Source organism: Trachinotus anak, unplaced genomic scaffold (genome assembly GCF_046630095.1).
Source record: "Trachinotus anak isolate AG129_WGS33_773 ecotype Australia unplaced genomic scaffold, CSIRO_AGI_Tana_v1 ptg000013l, whole genome shotgun sequence".
NCBI lineage: Eukaryota > Metazoa > Chordata > Actinopteri > Carangiformes > Carangidae > Trachinotus > Trachinotus anak.
Window position 1 is genome coordinate 11,877,784 of NW_027273864.1, and position 15,975 is coordinate 11,893,758.

Below are 15,975 nucleotides of genomic sequence, written 5' to 3' on the forward strand. Positions count from 1 at the left end.
TATATATTTATATATAATTTTTTTTTTTTTTTTTTACAAAACACAGCAGTGGCCCCTAGTACATTTCCACAAATAAGCATTAGACTACATACAGATGGACATCTATATGATCCTTTAATTCAACATATTAAGAATACATAACTGTGTCCATGAACGCAGCTCAGCTACAGAATACCACACACCTTGAACCTATCAGTGTCTACACATTACCTTCTGGTTACAACAGACAACTTGCTTTAAGCCTGGTTAGGCAGCATTACTCCTATGTATACATGTATGAACTGGGTTTTGTAGGTTCTCACAATTATCAAACAAGGTATACAACATGTGGAGAAGAGTGTTAAGTTCTATAGCCAAAACTGCTTTGTGTGTCCATGGCTCTCATACAGTGGTATAACATTATGGATCAACAAAGTGCACACACTCTCGCTGAAAATGTATACATCCAAATGTCCAAATAAAACTGCATACACTGCTTCTTTAGCCAGAAGTCTTCACAGACTGTTCTCGTGGACTTTCAGCACGTTCACTTGCTTCTAATTTGGCTGCATCTGCTCACTGAGTTGAGTGATTTTCAGCAAGTTGTCCGTAAACAGTCCATTAAAACCGGACTACCACTGGCAGTCTTCTCTGTGCCAGTGGGAGCCAGATGAGGTTTGTAGAAGGTTCAGACTGACCAATCACTGTCCTTAATGTTCCAGCGCATTGATCAAATACACCAGACATCACATCATTTCCTTAAATTTGTCCAGTCATCCACTGATGCAAGGTTATCTGATTTAGGCTCACCATATTCGAAGTGCTGCGTCTGTCAAAATTGAACCTCATGAGGAATGTTTTTGCACTTCTTAGAAGTATCAATAATTCATACTATTTTTTTAACCTAAAAATTTTAAATATGTACACAAGTACATGTTTCCTATCCATGCGACCATGTTGGAGCAACACAGTGAATCTGATTGGCATAGGTCCTCAAGTCAATTCAGCATTTGGTTTTAAGAAGATAATTCACACATCCTAAAGACGCCCATATTTCAATATATATAATCAAAATTTCAAGTGTTAGTCAGAATATTAAGCCCGATGTCTTAGAATATCAACAACAAAATCATATGTATATATAATGCACTTGAGGAAGGCATTGCGTATATTTTTAAACTAACAATCCTTAGTAACAGCACAGTCTGGGTGAAGAATGTAGCTGAGCTAAAGTCAAACTGGAGACCCTGATTGAAAAGATTGTGTGGGACAGTGAGACACAAAGGGAAACTGATCACATCAGACCTTAATGGTCACATTTGGAATTAAAATGAGGTTTTACGAGACAGATGAAGGAAAAAAAGAAGACTAATGATTAATGCTCAGCAGTTGCGCCAAGCCTGACAATGGCTATAATAATTTTTAAAATGACATAAATAACACGCGTGTAAGATGTGTGGTTGGCTACTGGTTAAACACAGAAACACCTAAATGTCCATGACTTGAAGTTAGTGTATTATCACTCTAGGCAGCCTTTTTTGGCATTTGACTACACACCCTGATGCTAAAGCTGAGGTTAATTCGGGATTAATTTGTCTTATGTGAATACAGGTTGACACTATTTGATAATAGTAATCACAGGTTGATAAGTTTGCATAGACCCTTGAAACCCAACCACCACCATCTTAATAACATAATCTTAATGATGAAACTACCACTCGGAGCAGCATACCCAACTTCACCCTTTGTACTGATTTTGGTAAATTAAACAAAAGCACAATAAAAGCTGTAATAGTTTACATGATATGGTTACATTCAGTTATAGTTTGGTTCTTTAAAATTAAAGAAAAGTGGCACATAGAAATTGTTATTTCTCTATAAGGGTTTTTGTGAATCTCTTTAACAGGATAGCTTGTATCATGCCGCCACTACAGCCAACACCAAAAAGTGTTTTTAATCAATGTGTATTCAGTAAAACAGAGTCAACTATGCCTGCTTTTGCAGCATCACGATACACAGCAATAAACTCAGACTTTATTCAAAAAAGTACAAAGAGTGAAATGGGTATGTTCCAGAGACTTACAAAACACTCGTCTGAGGAGACATATCCACGTGTAAACATACGTTGTGTTTGTGGTTTTGTTCTTTCCTCTGACGGCTAAAAAAAAATAAAAGCATAAAACACTGTAGGAGCGTACAGTCCTTGGAGAGCGAAGAAGGGAAGGGAAGTTGGGTCAGCATCCTTCATACGATCGTGCCCTCCTCTTTAGCTGGCGATTTTCTCAATTTCATCCAGATCATCTGTGTCTAGTTTTTCAATTTTTTTATCTGTACAAGTAAAAATCAAAGAACATAGAGCAGCTCATTTAGAAGGGTTGACATATGGTGGATCAGCAGCCCAAGAAGAACCATTTCACCAAAACAAATAAATAGTTTTTAATACAAAGAATCATACATATGGTATTTATACAATGAGATAACTTCTACCACCCTTTATGAATGGTCTGCCACAGAGAGACAGTGCACATTCCTATAAACTTGATCTTATTTGTGTGTAGAAGAAAGAAAAGTGTGTGTGGCTACTGTCACACTTACTGAAATGCTCCTGGATCCTGTTGAGGATGTTCATGCTCATCTTGCTGTCCACCATGTTGATGGCCAGTCCCCTTTTGCCAAATCGACCTGTGCGGCCAATCCTGTGCAAGTATGTCTCGTTGTCGGGGTTACCGTCTTTGTCCACTGGCAAGTCAAAGTTGATCACCACGGAAACCTGCTCGACATCAATACCTGAATGTAAAGCAAGCAGGGCGAGAGACAGTTATTATTTACAATAAGTACAGTCACACAGTTCAGTCCTTCATTCGGTCAACAATTCTACATTCAAACAGTGCTGAGTTTTCCAGATACAGAACTACGGCTTGACTCATCTCTGCTGGTTGTACATCAAGTCCACAACACCAGTAAGCTGAAGCAGTGAAGCACAGACACAAAGAAAAGAGCAAACCACACGTGTGGTAATGTTATGGGTAGACATGACATTGTCTGTGGAAATAATTTTAAATGTTGGTTCATCATTTCAGGCAAAGAGCAGGCATCTGTAAGATTTTGAAAATATCTTTTAAGATCCAATTCACTACTGGAAAACTGGGAGCAAAAAGGTAGAGCTTAGATTTTTCCTCTAAGGTTTACAATGGGAACACCATGTGGCCACACCACAGAGAAATGTTCACGGTGTTGTGGTTATAGATTGGGTTCAGGTGGAGCTAGAATCGTGCATTTTCGGTAGCAAATAGCACAGTAGCCTTTCTTTTAAGTCAAATATAATTAATAGACAATAACATCCACTTTTCCCACATCTCATCTCTAAATCCATGTTTCTCTGTGCTACACATCCTGCCTTTGTGACAAGATTTGTCTAAGCTGCAAAGCTGTTATCAAATATGGAGAATGTACATGTCACAGCTAAAGCAAAAGTTAGGATCACATCATGCTTATTCTCTCCGTTCTAATAGCATATAGAGCTTACCTCGAGCACAAACATTTGTAGTAACCAGGACCTTCTCCTTGCCATCTCTGAAGCGTTCGATGACAGCAGCCCTTTGCTCCACCTGCATCTCTCCACTGAGCAGCGCCACCTGGTGGCCTTCTCTGGACAGCTCCCCTGCCAGCCAGCCTGCAGTCTTTCTTGTCTGGATCACAAAGAGAGAGGGGTGTGCTGTAGCTGCTAACTCGGTACTTGTGTAACAAAAGGCTAAAGTAGAAATAGCAGCTAATTTTCACCAAGATTCAGTGTGTAAAAACCCCCCTGATAAAGGCCCTGTGCTCTTTGTTTTTTCCCCATGAGGATGACACAGAAAAAAAGCTATAAAAGTCAGAGAACAGCAAGTTCACTGGACATGCTGGTAAAAAAAAAAACTGTATTTTCACTCCTGTAAAACTTGTGAGGTCAAAGCGAGAATTGTTGCTTTCAATGCAAATCATGTGTGGAAACATGAATTATTTCTTTTTCAAAATTAGCAAAGCACTCAGCTCATACAAACAACAAAACAAACAACAAAAGCAGAGTCAAACTTCTGAGTGAGCTCACATGGCAGAAGATCATGGCCTGAGCGATGGTGATGGCTCCATAGATGTTACAGAGGGCTTGGAATTTCTCCTCCTTGCTGTTGCACAGCACATAGTACTGTTTGATAGTATCCAATGTCTCCTCCTCTCTCTTCAGCTTGATGATGTTGGGGTCAGGCACGATGCGCTGGGCGAAGTTCCACACCGTTTCTTCAAACGTGGCTGAGAACAGCAACATTTGGCAGTTTTTAGGCAGCATCCTGAGTGGCGGGGAAGAAAGGAGCAAAAGGTCAGAAGCTGCAGATTTAAAAAGGGTTAAAGGGGTCAAAATTTGACATGCACATCATAGAATCTTAGCTTGGAAAAAAAATTCTTACAAAATAAATTATAGATTATTAATGAGAATAGATTAATGACAATATCATGGTTTCACAACACCATACATGTCTTCTACAGCATTCATGGTGATGTTTTGTAAAGCTTTTCACATTTCATAGAATTTTTATTTCAACTGACCTCTGGATGCGTATGCTCTGGTCCTGGTGACCCTGTGTGGCGATCATGACGTCAGCCTCGTCCAGCACGAACACCTTGATCTTCTTGGGGTCTATAAACTTGAATTTACTGCACCAGTCCAGCATGGTACCAGGTGTGCCAATAACTATCTGTTCCTGCAGCTTCCAGCCCCGCTGCACTGGAATATTCACAAGAAACAAGCACTCGTCAACACACAATGCAATCTCTCAGGCGCACGTCTGTCTGCATCAACAGGAACATTTCAGTCTATGACAGTGCACATGCAGCATTACAAAAAGGAGAGAAGGCTTACATTTATTTCCTCTGATGGCGTAGACTAGCTTCACCTCCGGATAGTGTTTGCCCATCTGCTCGATAACCTTACCGGTCTGAAGTGCCAGTTCATAGGTGGGTGACACACACAGGCACTGATGGAGAGAAATAAAATGAATGAGATAAATGCTTAAGTGGCCATTTAGTTTAAATGGTCAACATGAAATAATTTTTTTTCGTGGGATACAGAATGAGACAGATAGAAAAGAGAACAGGAGAAGAGCATGTACGAGAGGTGTAAGATTTTCTCCATTGCAAAGTCACATTTATCAATTAAGAAACTTAAGATTTCAAGAATACTAACCTGTGGGTATTTGTTGTTGGGGTCTACATGGCTAAGCATTGCCAGGACAAAGGCAGCTGTTTTCCCTGTTCCTGACTGCGACTGAGCAATCAAATTCTGTGGACTAGAGGAAACAGAATATGAGATCACAGACAAAAAAAAATTTTGGCCTTCGCACCTTGTATGTTATACTGCTGCAAAGTGGTGTAAATTAATTTTTAAGTTATGTATTACTTATTCAGGTTTCAGATTTCAGGTTTCAGATTTCAGTGAGTATTAAGAGATATAATACTTTGTTAGAAGACACAACATTTACATACAGTTTAAAGGATACTTACGGTTCAGCCAGCATCATAGGTAAGGCAGTCTCCTGGATTTTAGATGGCCGGTTGAAACCCATGCCGTACACGCCCTGAAGCAGCTGAGGTTTGCTGCAAACAGGAGAAAATTGTTAAATATCATGTCTTCGGCAAAGTGTTTTACAGATGTATACACACTTCGTTTGTGTATACACATTTCAAAGCAGGTGTACAAACAACTTAAAAGATCTACCAATGACAAAAAAAATTTGGTTAAACCACCCTTTCTTACTACATGCTTGAGTCATAAATACTGTGCATGACTGATAACTGACTAATTGCTTTATCAATTGCCCCTGAAATACTGTAGGAAAAGAGAGATGAATAGAAAAATGTAAGCTATACTTACAGTCGCAACTCCTCAAAGGATTTGACAGAGTAGAGAGGAGAGTTGGGATCCTTCTGAAGAACTTCCACTTGGTTGGTATTATTGACAAGATTATTCCGGATCAACTTGTTCAACAACGACTGTGCCGCTTTGTCCTCTTAAAAAAAAAAAAAAAAGGATAACAAAAATGTAGGTTTCAATACCAGAACTCAAAAAACAATCATGCATCTCAATTAAGAAGAATGGAGAATGTCACCAGAGAATGACTTTTTTTGTGGCATATAAATAATAAATGTATAACCTTTATCATCCTCATCTGTTGCCTTGTTCTCTCCTTCAGCTTCCGACTTTGCAGCTGCACTGCTGGAGTCTGTTGCGTTTGCAGCCGTGCCTGCAATGTTAAAAAAGATTACATTTACGCCATGAAACATTGCTTGGATTGCTGGTTTTGTGACTGCTGAATCTTACATTTCCTTCAGTCGTGCACTTACCATTTTCCTCTGGTCTCTCTTTTATTTGAAGGCTACCGATCTATAAGGAAGAAGATCAGAAAGTTTATCAGAGTTGCTCGATGTTTGCCATCACATGGAAGTCATGAGAGAACATGAAGGTACAAACTGGGACCAAGTCAGGACTACTACGCCTCCAGTTGAGCTATTTTGAAGCGTCTTACATCATTTGTTAGCCAGCTAAGTGCTAAAGCTAGTAACTCATTGAGCACGCAGCATCTCGGCTCTAGCTAACTTTCGTTAGCTCCGACAACCCGGTAGTTTCGTTTTAACGTAAACGAAAACGTTACTGGGACGAGCTGCCACAGGGCCCAGTCTTATCAATGGTAGTATGGTCGTTATACAATTCAAAATGCAAAAAATAATGCTGAACGGATGGTTTTCTTTAACATTGTACCAGAACAGGCCAGAGCATCAACTAAACAGGCTAACAACACGTTAGCTGGCGTTGCGTAAGTTAACGGTTTACCGATTCCGCCGCGGCTTCTTGTTCGTCCACTGCCTGAGCCCAGGAGTCCGTGGCCATCGTGGGAACTGTTTCTTCTGTGGTTATTATACTCGGGATAACTCAACTAGGAAAGCTAGCTCAGACAGCAGAGTCAGTAATGTGAAAGTAACTATTTTCCACAATGGCGTGCCGAAACCGATTCTAGGCACCTGTGCAACTGCTCACATGTCCGGGCAGAAAGGCAAGTGCCAAACGATAAGAGTTCCCAGTTTAATGGAAGTTCCCACACGGATTACAGAAAGTATGCCTCACATACGACTGGCTGTTTAATTCAAAATTATAACAAATAATTCTAGTTTTATATATTTAATAACTTCTATCTAACTATTTTGCTAAAATTCCGCAAATTCGTGGCTTAATATCAAGAAACACCACTTTCCTAAACCTGTAGATGGCGCCAAAACGTTTAGTCAAATATACATGTCTGTAGAATTGCACAAGCTGAATACACACACACACACACACACACACACACACACACACACATACATACACACACATACTGACAACAGAAATGCTGTGGGTCTTTGTATTTATAATCCAAACAAAGGGGCCAGGCAGTGTAGAAGAACAGGCAACACTGGATTACCAAGTGGGCAACTGCCCCAAGACCCCAGACCCCATGTAGGTTCACTGTGTGGCAATTAGTTTGTAGAAATTTGGTTTATTGCCAGTCCGTTTGGCAATGTGTACCCCTAACACACAATATAAACAGGATTGGTAAGGGCCTTAGTATGGCTCCTCCATTTGTACCTGAGGCCCTGTCTTGCCCAGGGCCCCTACGTGAAAATCTCATTGTTATACCTGTGATATTTCAATTGTCATTATGCTTACTCCTTACATTCTCATAAATAAATCTGAATGAAATCAAATGATCACATATTAACTTGGTTAACTTGATATGGGCCACACAGTGCACCATTGCCCCAAGGCCCCCGAGTGGTTAATTGAACCCTGAGGAAAAGGACAGCATCCCAGAAGTAGGTAACCACCAGGGGACAGCTTCAGCTGTCAGATGTGCTGAAACGAATAGATTGGAGATCAGACTTGTGTTGGGTGTTAGGTTTAAAGATGTTTTCAGTTTGTCACATTGTGCTCTATTGCTGTTTTAGCTGATTCTTTTTTTTCCTATGAAACATGTTGGACAAGGAGTGATAAAGGCCTCTCTGCTGACAATTACCCACCCTTCTCTTATAACCTACCTTAGCCCTTCCTCCAGGTGTGTGTCAAATTGGGGCTTGTAAGGACGGTCTAAAAAGGATGGCTCTAAACAAGAGATGATGGTTCTGGAGGTTAAGTGATACAGTATTGTACTGAATCAGATCCATTAGAGTGAGGTGGCTCACAACCTGTTGGAGACTTATTGGCAGCCCTGATGCCTGTGCAGTAAATGGAGCATTATTGTACAAATTACTCATCTCAATGCTTGTTTGATTATCAGAAACTTACTTGAATCTGAATATATAGTTTGGGGATTTAGCAGATATCTCAGCACTGAACCTGAAATTTACATTTTTATCAGTATAATATCTGCTCTGCATTGCTACTTCAGTGGATTCTCAGAAAAAGTGACTTTCCCTTCAAAAACACACAATTCAGTCAAACATCTTATGGAATTAAAAAAAAAAACACCTGCCAGGCAAGTCCTGCAAGTACACAATTTTCTATTATTTCACCTTGTTCACCAAACCAAATCACACTAGACCTCTCTGTTAACCATGCGTTACTTTCTGGGAGTATATCTTTACTAACCATTCACTGAGATCACTGCTAGTAGTTTTGGGTACAAATTATTTAATCACGTTTTCAGAAAATAATCATTGTTATTGCAAAGGCTTATTTAAAATGACTACATCATTTACAGTCTTACTGAAATAATAAGAAGCAATAACCCAAATACTAAGGCTACCAAACAAAAACAAAAAAAGAATTCAGAAGCATGAATGAACTCCTGTGATGCAACCAGCATATCATCATCTTTAAACAGTGACAACCAGTACTGAGAGAAGCTGGAGCTGATAAAACCAATCAAACAAAATCCCTTTAACAGTGTAAATCATTGAAGTGGTTGAGCTGTATATGTATATTTTTGACCCCTGCATCTTTTAGCTGAAACAACAAATCGATGCATAATTACTAAACCATGTGTACTAGATAAAATTGACTGAACATTGTTTTCCCAAAACACGCTAATGTAAAAATGATCCACTCAATATATCTGATTGTTTCTAAAATGTCTTAATAAGGGATTGGACACTCAAAGAGTGCCAGTGATCCTAAAAATAACAATTTGTGGTGTTATTAGAGGTAGCCTACTGTATGTGTGGGACTTTTTCTTCCTTTTAGTCATTGCTCCTTGCCAAGAAATCATCCACCAGACAACCCTGTTGAAAACCAAAATGTGTTGTTTTCACACTCTGGTTTTTGTAAGGATGAAACCAACAAGATAAAACATTTTCATTAGTGAACTTTAGAGGTGCTGGTACACTGATTTAGTTACCTTTGGACAGCATGTACAGACATGAGAGTTGTATGAATCTTCTCACCTAACTCTGGGCCAGAAATGGAAGTAGTGTATTTCCCAAAAGGTCAAACTATTTCATTAAGTGTACAGTACGGAGCTGAGAGTTCTGCTCTTCATCAGAAACAGTCCAGCAGGCCAGGCTTTTCATGTCAGTCATGACACATGTACCTGATAGTTAGGTATAGTGCTGCAACATATCAAACAAGCCTTCTATCCCAGTTTGGTGCTTCAGTGGAAACTGGGCTATTAACCAGAGCAGGCCTTCACTAAGGACCATGCAGGAGCACTCGGGGTCACCTCTGGAGCCAGACTGCTGCGAACTGGCTGCTCCTTAATTGAATGCAGAATTGATTTCACACATTTCGACTGGTCCACTGGGATAGATAGATAGATGATGACAGTGGCTTTGTATTGTGCTGAAGGAGATTACATTGATCTCCGTTCCGCTGTCATCCAATGGTCACCGCCACAGTGTGTGTGCGCGCGTCAACCCGAGTTTATCTACATGTGTGTGTGCACATATGTTAGTGGGTGTGTGTCAGCATGTGAGAGAAGATATAGGGAGTCTCTTAGATCGTCAGTTTGGAGACAAATTTGTCAAAGGCTTGAAAGAGCTGAGTTTATTGTTGCCTCCAATCAGCTGCCTTGCTGGAGGTATCCATGGCAACTGAAAGAGTAAAAGTAAGGTTTGAGGTCTCCAGAGAATTTGGAAGAGACAGAGAGAAGGACTTTGTATTGCCACATAAGGGCTCATTTCAAGCACTGAATATGACAGAAAGGATATCAAAGTAGAGTGGTCGCGGTTTTCCGTGTGGACCATCCGAAGAAAGATAAACATTCAGCCCACGAATACATAATGTAAGATCGCTCAAACACTACTCCATGCTCATACACATACTGTATGTCACCGTTTATGTAGGCAGCACAGCTATTCACCTATACTCTCCATACATTTATAGAGTAACACTTCATGAAGGTGGTAACACTGGAGCTTGAACCTGCGTCCTTAAAAGATGATCTGTGAATGGTTAAAAATAAAATAAATATGAAATAAAAAAAATAAAAGCATTGTTGGATAATAATGTAAAGAGAAGAGGTACAGAAGGTAAAACATTTGTCTCCAAATATTCATGAGTTATGGGATATTTAAACCCTTGAGACAGTTTTTGCCTTTTTTTTTATATCAAAAGAGAATAGATGTTCCCAACTTTAAGCACTTCATCTGAAAACTGGACATTATGTTGGCATTGATAATTACTATTTGTTTTTCATGGGAGACTCTTAAGAGATTTTTGCAGCTAATCTGATCAATGCATTGACACAAATGTGTTTCACAGGCAGCCATATTTTGTATGTCTCTCTTCTGTTTTGCACAAAATGTTTTACTTTCCTTCTTCTTGTTTTTATACTTTTTTTTTTTAACTTTCTTTTGTAACATGCTAAATATGTGGTACACAGCAATGATTCATTTTTCATTGGAACATAAATGTCAACTGCCGGAAGTCATATTTTTCTCTGTGGTATTATCATGTGTCATGTACTCCCATGTGGGATCCAGTCCAGTCCAGTCCAGCTCAGTGGTATGACATAAATATCAAATATTACTTTTACAGTATTACAGTTGTTCATTCATAGACCGCACAAAGGCGGTTATGAACTGTGAAAGGGTGAACAAGCAGTTCACCAGTGGTTAGGTGGGCTTTTAGTTTGGAGGCGATTGTAAAAGTAGTTGCTTGAATGATTGTGTGTAATTAATAATTACCAGCTGGCTGTTTAATTTTATTTAGAAGCCGGTCTGGTAGTGTGTGCATGTTAGTGCTTGTAAATGTTCATGTTAGCACATGTGAGTCCACAGGTGAAATGGCACAGTGAAGAAAACACAATTAGGTGAGACCGACCTTCCAGAATTTCCCCCTAAAGAAACCATTTTTTGGCTGAACAGGCCTCCAACAAAGAAAGAGATAAGAGCAGAGCACAAGCAGACTGGCCATTGGGACTACCTGTTCACATCCTGGTCAGCTGTAAAGTTTTTACTGGCTCTGTCAGCGTCTTTACTCAGTCAGTGTTTTTACCAGCTCCTTCAGTGTCTTTAACGGCACTGTCAGCATCATTCGTGCGACCCGTCTCAGCGGATAAGCCCAAGGCTGAATTTCTTTCCCAGTCCAATTCTGGATTGGCTTTACCGAGAAAGAGAACCCTACGAAGTGCTAAAGGGCTCCAGCTTGACTCCAAACTGGCCTTTCTCCCCCTAAATGTGTAAGTGACTTGAAAGGTACATGATGTTACGTGTCTGTTTTCATTAGTGACCTTGGTCTGAGATGCTGGTGGTGTAGTACGACATCTAGTGGCAGTGATGATCGTTTATAGAACCTTTAATAGAAATGACTACTTAGAGACAATAAGTGAATAAATGAAATCCATCCTTACCCTCTGTGATTAGCCAACCACAAATGATAGTATGCTAATACTTTCAATAAAGGCTGAAAGACAGGAACATAGACAACAGACTGGTATGAAGGCAAAACAAGTACAGACAAGCAAAAGATAGATGTCATATCCCACACTGCATCATAGATCATCTTTTCTTCTTTCCATTTAGTTTTGAAGTATTTCCTGCTTTATTCTTTTGGTCACTCACCTTTTCCTTTCTTTTCAGATCCTCACTTTCTGCCACCATGTGCTTCCCAACTCTGATTGTCTGCCTCGCCCCTCATTTGTTGCACCTGTGTCTCATTGTCTCCCATCTCCAAGTCTCTCTATGCTCCCTTCTCTCTGTGTCAGTTCGTCTTCGGTCTCTGTGACAAGTGTTCCAGCTTTTCCTAGTCCTTGTGTGACTTCTTTGTTAACTTTTTGACTTTGCCACAGTCTAGCCCTTTTTGATTTGTCTGCCTATGTACTGAACTATATTTTTTCCAAAAAAGACCTTGAGTTTTTTGGAACCCTTGTTTTTGTCTCTTAGTAATGCATTTGAGATCTTGCCTGGTGATACCAGTTGTTACAGGCTTTGACAACTCGGGCAACAGCCAAGCAGACATAATGGTAGAAAGTGAGCGTAGCTCATACTGGGGCTGGGACAGGTGAGGTGGGTTCTCTGTATTGACTGGTGGGCTGGTGCAGAATGGTAGCATTTTGAAAGCAACATTAAGTTACTGATTTACATATCCACCGGACATTAGCAGCATGAGCATTTATTTAGAGTCATGTTTCTGGAGCCCAGTATTCACGCATTCCTTCTAGCTCTTCACTAACACCTGAAAAAATCATCAGATTCACCAGCTGCTAAATACTCTACTATGTTCATCAGCTAGTTGCTAACTTTTTCTGTTAGCCATTTCTGTCAGCTGAAAACAGCTGTCAGCTGTGGCTGAATGTGAGAGTGAAGCAAAACAGTAGTTGTGGGCCACAAAATCAAAACAGTGAGCTCAAAGATACTAAACCACTGATTATTCTTTGTGGTTTTGTCCCTATGAGTGACCCCTTTCACATTACACATAGTCCTTTGACCCATTGTTCATAGAAAAATATTGATGGTGCAGGTTAATCTGATTAACTGCAGTTGTGGGAGGACATGAGGTTGAAGGAGTAGTTGAAATGACATTAGAAATATGTTGGTTTAGATATTGTGTGATGGATTACTAAAGATTTGTAGATGTGTTGTGGTCAGCGTCTCTTCCTATTACTGTGGTAGGATTGGCAACACACTACAAGTGAATGGACACTCAAACAACATAATTACACCTGCAATGATTAGTCAGTTAATCGATTAGCCCTAGCCACCTATTTTGATAAATGATTAATAATTTTAGTCATCTTTTAAACAGAAAAGGGATTTAATGTTTTTTTTGGTGATACATGATAATAAAGTGAAAGGACACTTTCATCATTTTCTTTTCACTATTTTCCGACATTTTATAGACAAAATGATTAATGGAGAAAATAATCTGCAGATTAATCAAAAAGAAAACCAATCATTATTTGCAAGTCCTTAACATCATATTTCAAAACCATGGGCATTAATATGTTGCTATTACAGCCTCCAGTCCTCTGAGAGAGCTCTCCACAAGATTTTGGAACCTGACTGCAGGAATTTGTAGCCAATCAGCCACAAGAACATTAGTAAGGTCCTCTGAGGCTGGGTAATAGGGCCTGGCTTCCAATTGGTGTACAAGTTAATTCCAAACATGTTGGATGGGGTTGAGGCCAGGGCTCTGTGCAGGCTGAATGATATTCAGGGGTCTAATAGTCAGAAATGTAATCAGTACATGCATCCTTTTCAAAATGGTTACCAATATGCTTCCATTACAAGACCTGGCTATGGCACTACCACTATGTAGTGATGGCAAACCTGTGTGTAAAACTATGCAGCAATAGGAGTCTGTCTCCTCTGTCTTGTTCCCTTTGTCTTTAACATGGCAGAATTCAGGTCTTTGGTTGTCCATCATCAGCTAATTAATCAGAATCAAAGGGAGACAAATCCTGTAAACACGAACAAGCTGTGTGCACGGGTCCATAGGAGAGAGAAAGACAAGCAGACGGGGAAAGAGGGAGATTAAGGGTGGATTCTCCCTAGACCTCTTCTCCCTACTTTCTTCTGGTAGGAGTCATTAAGATTCATACCCCTGATTCTTTGCTCTGTGCTGATTCCTCCCTGGTTGCTCCATGCATCTCTAGCAAGACAAAAAGAAAAAAAACATACAGAACCTGCACACCCACGCCAGAATTAAAATGGTGATGCAGCACTTGTTTCCTGTCAACAAGAGAGCGCACACAGAGAGAGAGACGGAGAAAGTGAGATAGTATGAGAGAGGGTAAGAAGGAGAGAGAGAGAGAGAGGGAGTAAGGGGCTGACAGCTGGTTGGTATTCCTGAGGCTTAGCCAGAGAGGCTGATGGTGCAGAGTGGACATCACCAAGGAATTTCAATGTGGATAGAGCGGCTTGCTGTTGTCAGAGTCAGAACTCTAACCTTTATATTACAGGCCTGACTGTTTTACAAAGTACTGTGTGTTTGATAAAGTAAAAGCTGCTCAGATCTGTAATAATCGTTATAGTTGTATGTTTTTTGTAGTTGTTTTTTTTTTAGATTCACTTGAATTACTTTTATTTCTTATCACACATTATTTGTAACTTATATTTGTTTAATTCTTCAATTCTCCAAACTGATTTTCAGTTTAATGTGTTGTATAAGACAACAGGTCACTTTTCCTGGACACAGCTATTGTTATGACCTAACATTACTTCTATAATTGAAATATAAAACCATTGGTCTTTATAAGTCTATTCAAGTTACTTACCAATTTAATTCTAACAGAGAATCCAAAGTTTTCAAAGATGCAGAATATGTCAGGCATAAAAAAATGCATATTGTTTAGTAGTAGTAGTTTAAATATATAATTCTGTAAACGTCACATAGCCTCAATAAAGAGCTGGAAAATGTGATAGACAGAGTGGAATAAGATGCTTTCTTAAACCTTGAGTCTAAGAGGAAAATAAAAGGGGAAAACTGGACGTTAAGAGAATAATGGAAGACTAAACTTAGTCTCTGTTTGGGAAATCTGTCCATGACTTATACTTTATACTTTAAGTATAAACAAAGTTCTTAATGTGACATTCTGGAAATATATTCTCTGGTTCTGGTTTAACACATCAACACTAGGGCATAGCCTATAAACCCTAAAAAGACTTTTTACCTGTCAAAACCAGTAAATGATCAGACCAACATCTGTTTATAACGTCAGTCCACAGGATGAAAGGTTGGACATGGGTCACAGAGATGCTGTACACTGTCCTACCGAAAGGTTAAAATAATTATTTTCAACTGATTAGTAGTTTATTTTAGTGTGGTTACTTGAGGAGCATTGTTATAAACTTTGATTTCTATTTCTTTGATAGGTTATAATTGCTTTGAAGTTTTGGACCCACCTGTTGGACTTAACTCTGTCTGTGAGTGTCAAATGTGAGGGTTTGGTATTGCGTCATGTTTGACCAAATGTTTACTCAAAAGAAATATATCAGTGATTCATTTGAATATTTCACCAGTAAGAGCCTCATAATGTTTCATGTGACTGATGCTAAAGATCAGTTTATGTGGTTGGACTAAGCACTAAGGTAGATGGAAGAATCTGGATATTGGGCTGAGTCTCCAGGATCTAACACAGTGTCGGTCCCAAGGTTGGCCAGGCAACCACAAGCATCTGGATCCACCCTCCCTCCTCCTTTCTCCAGGGAAGACCTGGCTATCACTAAACCCAACCAATCTAATCAGTAAACAGCTGGATTATTACATAACACGTGGTGGGAGATAAATAGCCCTGAGTTCTTTGAAAAACCTGAAAAAAAAAAAAAGATTATGCAGACTGTTCGTTCACTCATGCAGTTTGGAGTTCAACAGTCATTGACAATCACGCAGCTGCGTTCATTCATCTACTGGGGCCAAAGAGCTTCAAGGCTGTCAAGCCCCGGCTCAACAATTTTCAATTCCTTAATAATTTATTGATGGCGGGCAGTCAAATTGCATATCAATAATGTACAAGGGTTCAGTACAGTGTTGATACAAAACACCCTTTCAGTCGG

General features: G+C 39.6%; 1 protein-coding gene across 1 annotated transcript; it reads right to left on the reverse strand.

The window, feature by feature from the left end:
• Window positions 1-97: 97 nt before the first annotated feature.
• Window positions 98-7,056, reverse strand: ddx19b (DEAD-box helicase 19b). The gene is made up of 12 exons (XM_071493241.1): window positions 6,842-7,056; window positions 6,355-6,394; window positions 6,165-6,254; window positions 5,885-6,020; window positions 5,515-5,607; window positions 5,198-5,300; window positions 4,874-4,988; window positions 4,561-4,738; window positions 4,067-4,304; window positions 3,506-3,668; window positions 2,575-2,766; window positions 98-2,307 (listed from the first exon to the last, which is right to left on the reverse strand). The coding sequence occupies exons 1-12, from the start codon at window positions 6,896-6,898 to the stop codon at window positions 2,246-2,248; spliced, it is 1,467 nt and encodes a 488-aa protein (XP_071349342.1). The 5' UTR covers window positions 6,899-7,056; the 3' UTR covers window positions 98-2,245.
• Window positions 7,057-15,975: the final 8,919 nt, after the last annotated feature.

Bases quoted from the DNA above. Each gene is read 5' to 3' on its own strand.
- ddx19b (XM_071493241.1), bottom strand. From the start codon at position 6,898: ATGGCCACGGACTCCTGGGCTCAGGCAGTGGACGAACAAGAAGCCGCG. The intron at 6,395-6,841 runs GTAAACCGTTAA...TCTTCCTTATAG, and splicing joins AAGAAGCCGCGGCGGAATCG to ATCGGTAGCCTTCAAATAAA. The intron at 2,308-2,574 runs GTAAGTGTGACA...TTACTTGTACAG, and splicing joins CAGGATCCAGGAGCATTTCA to ATAAAAAAATTGAAAAACTA.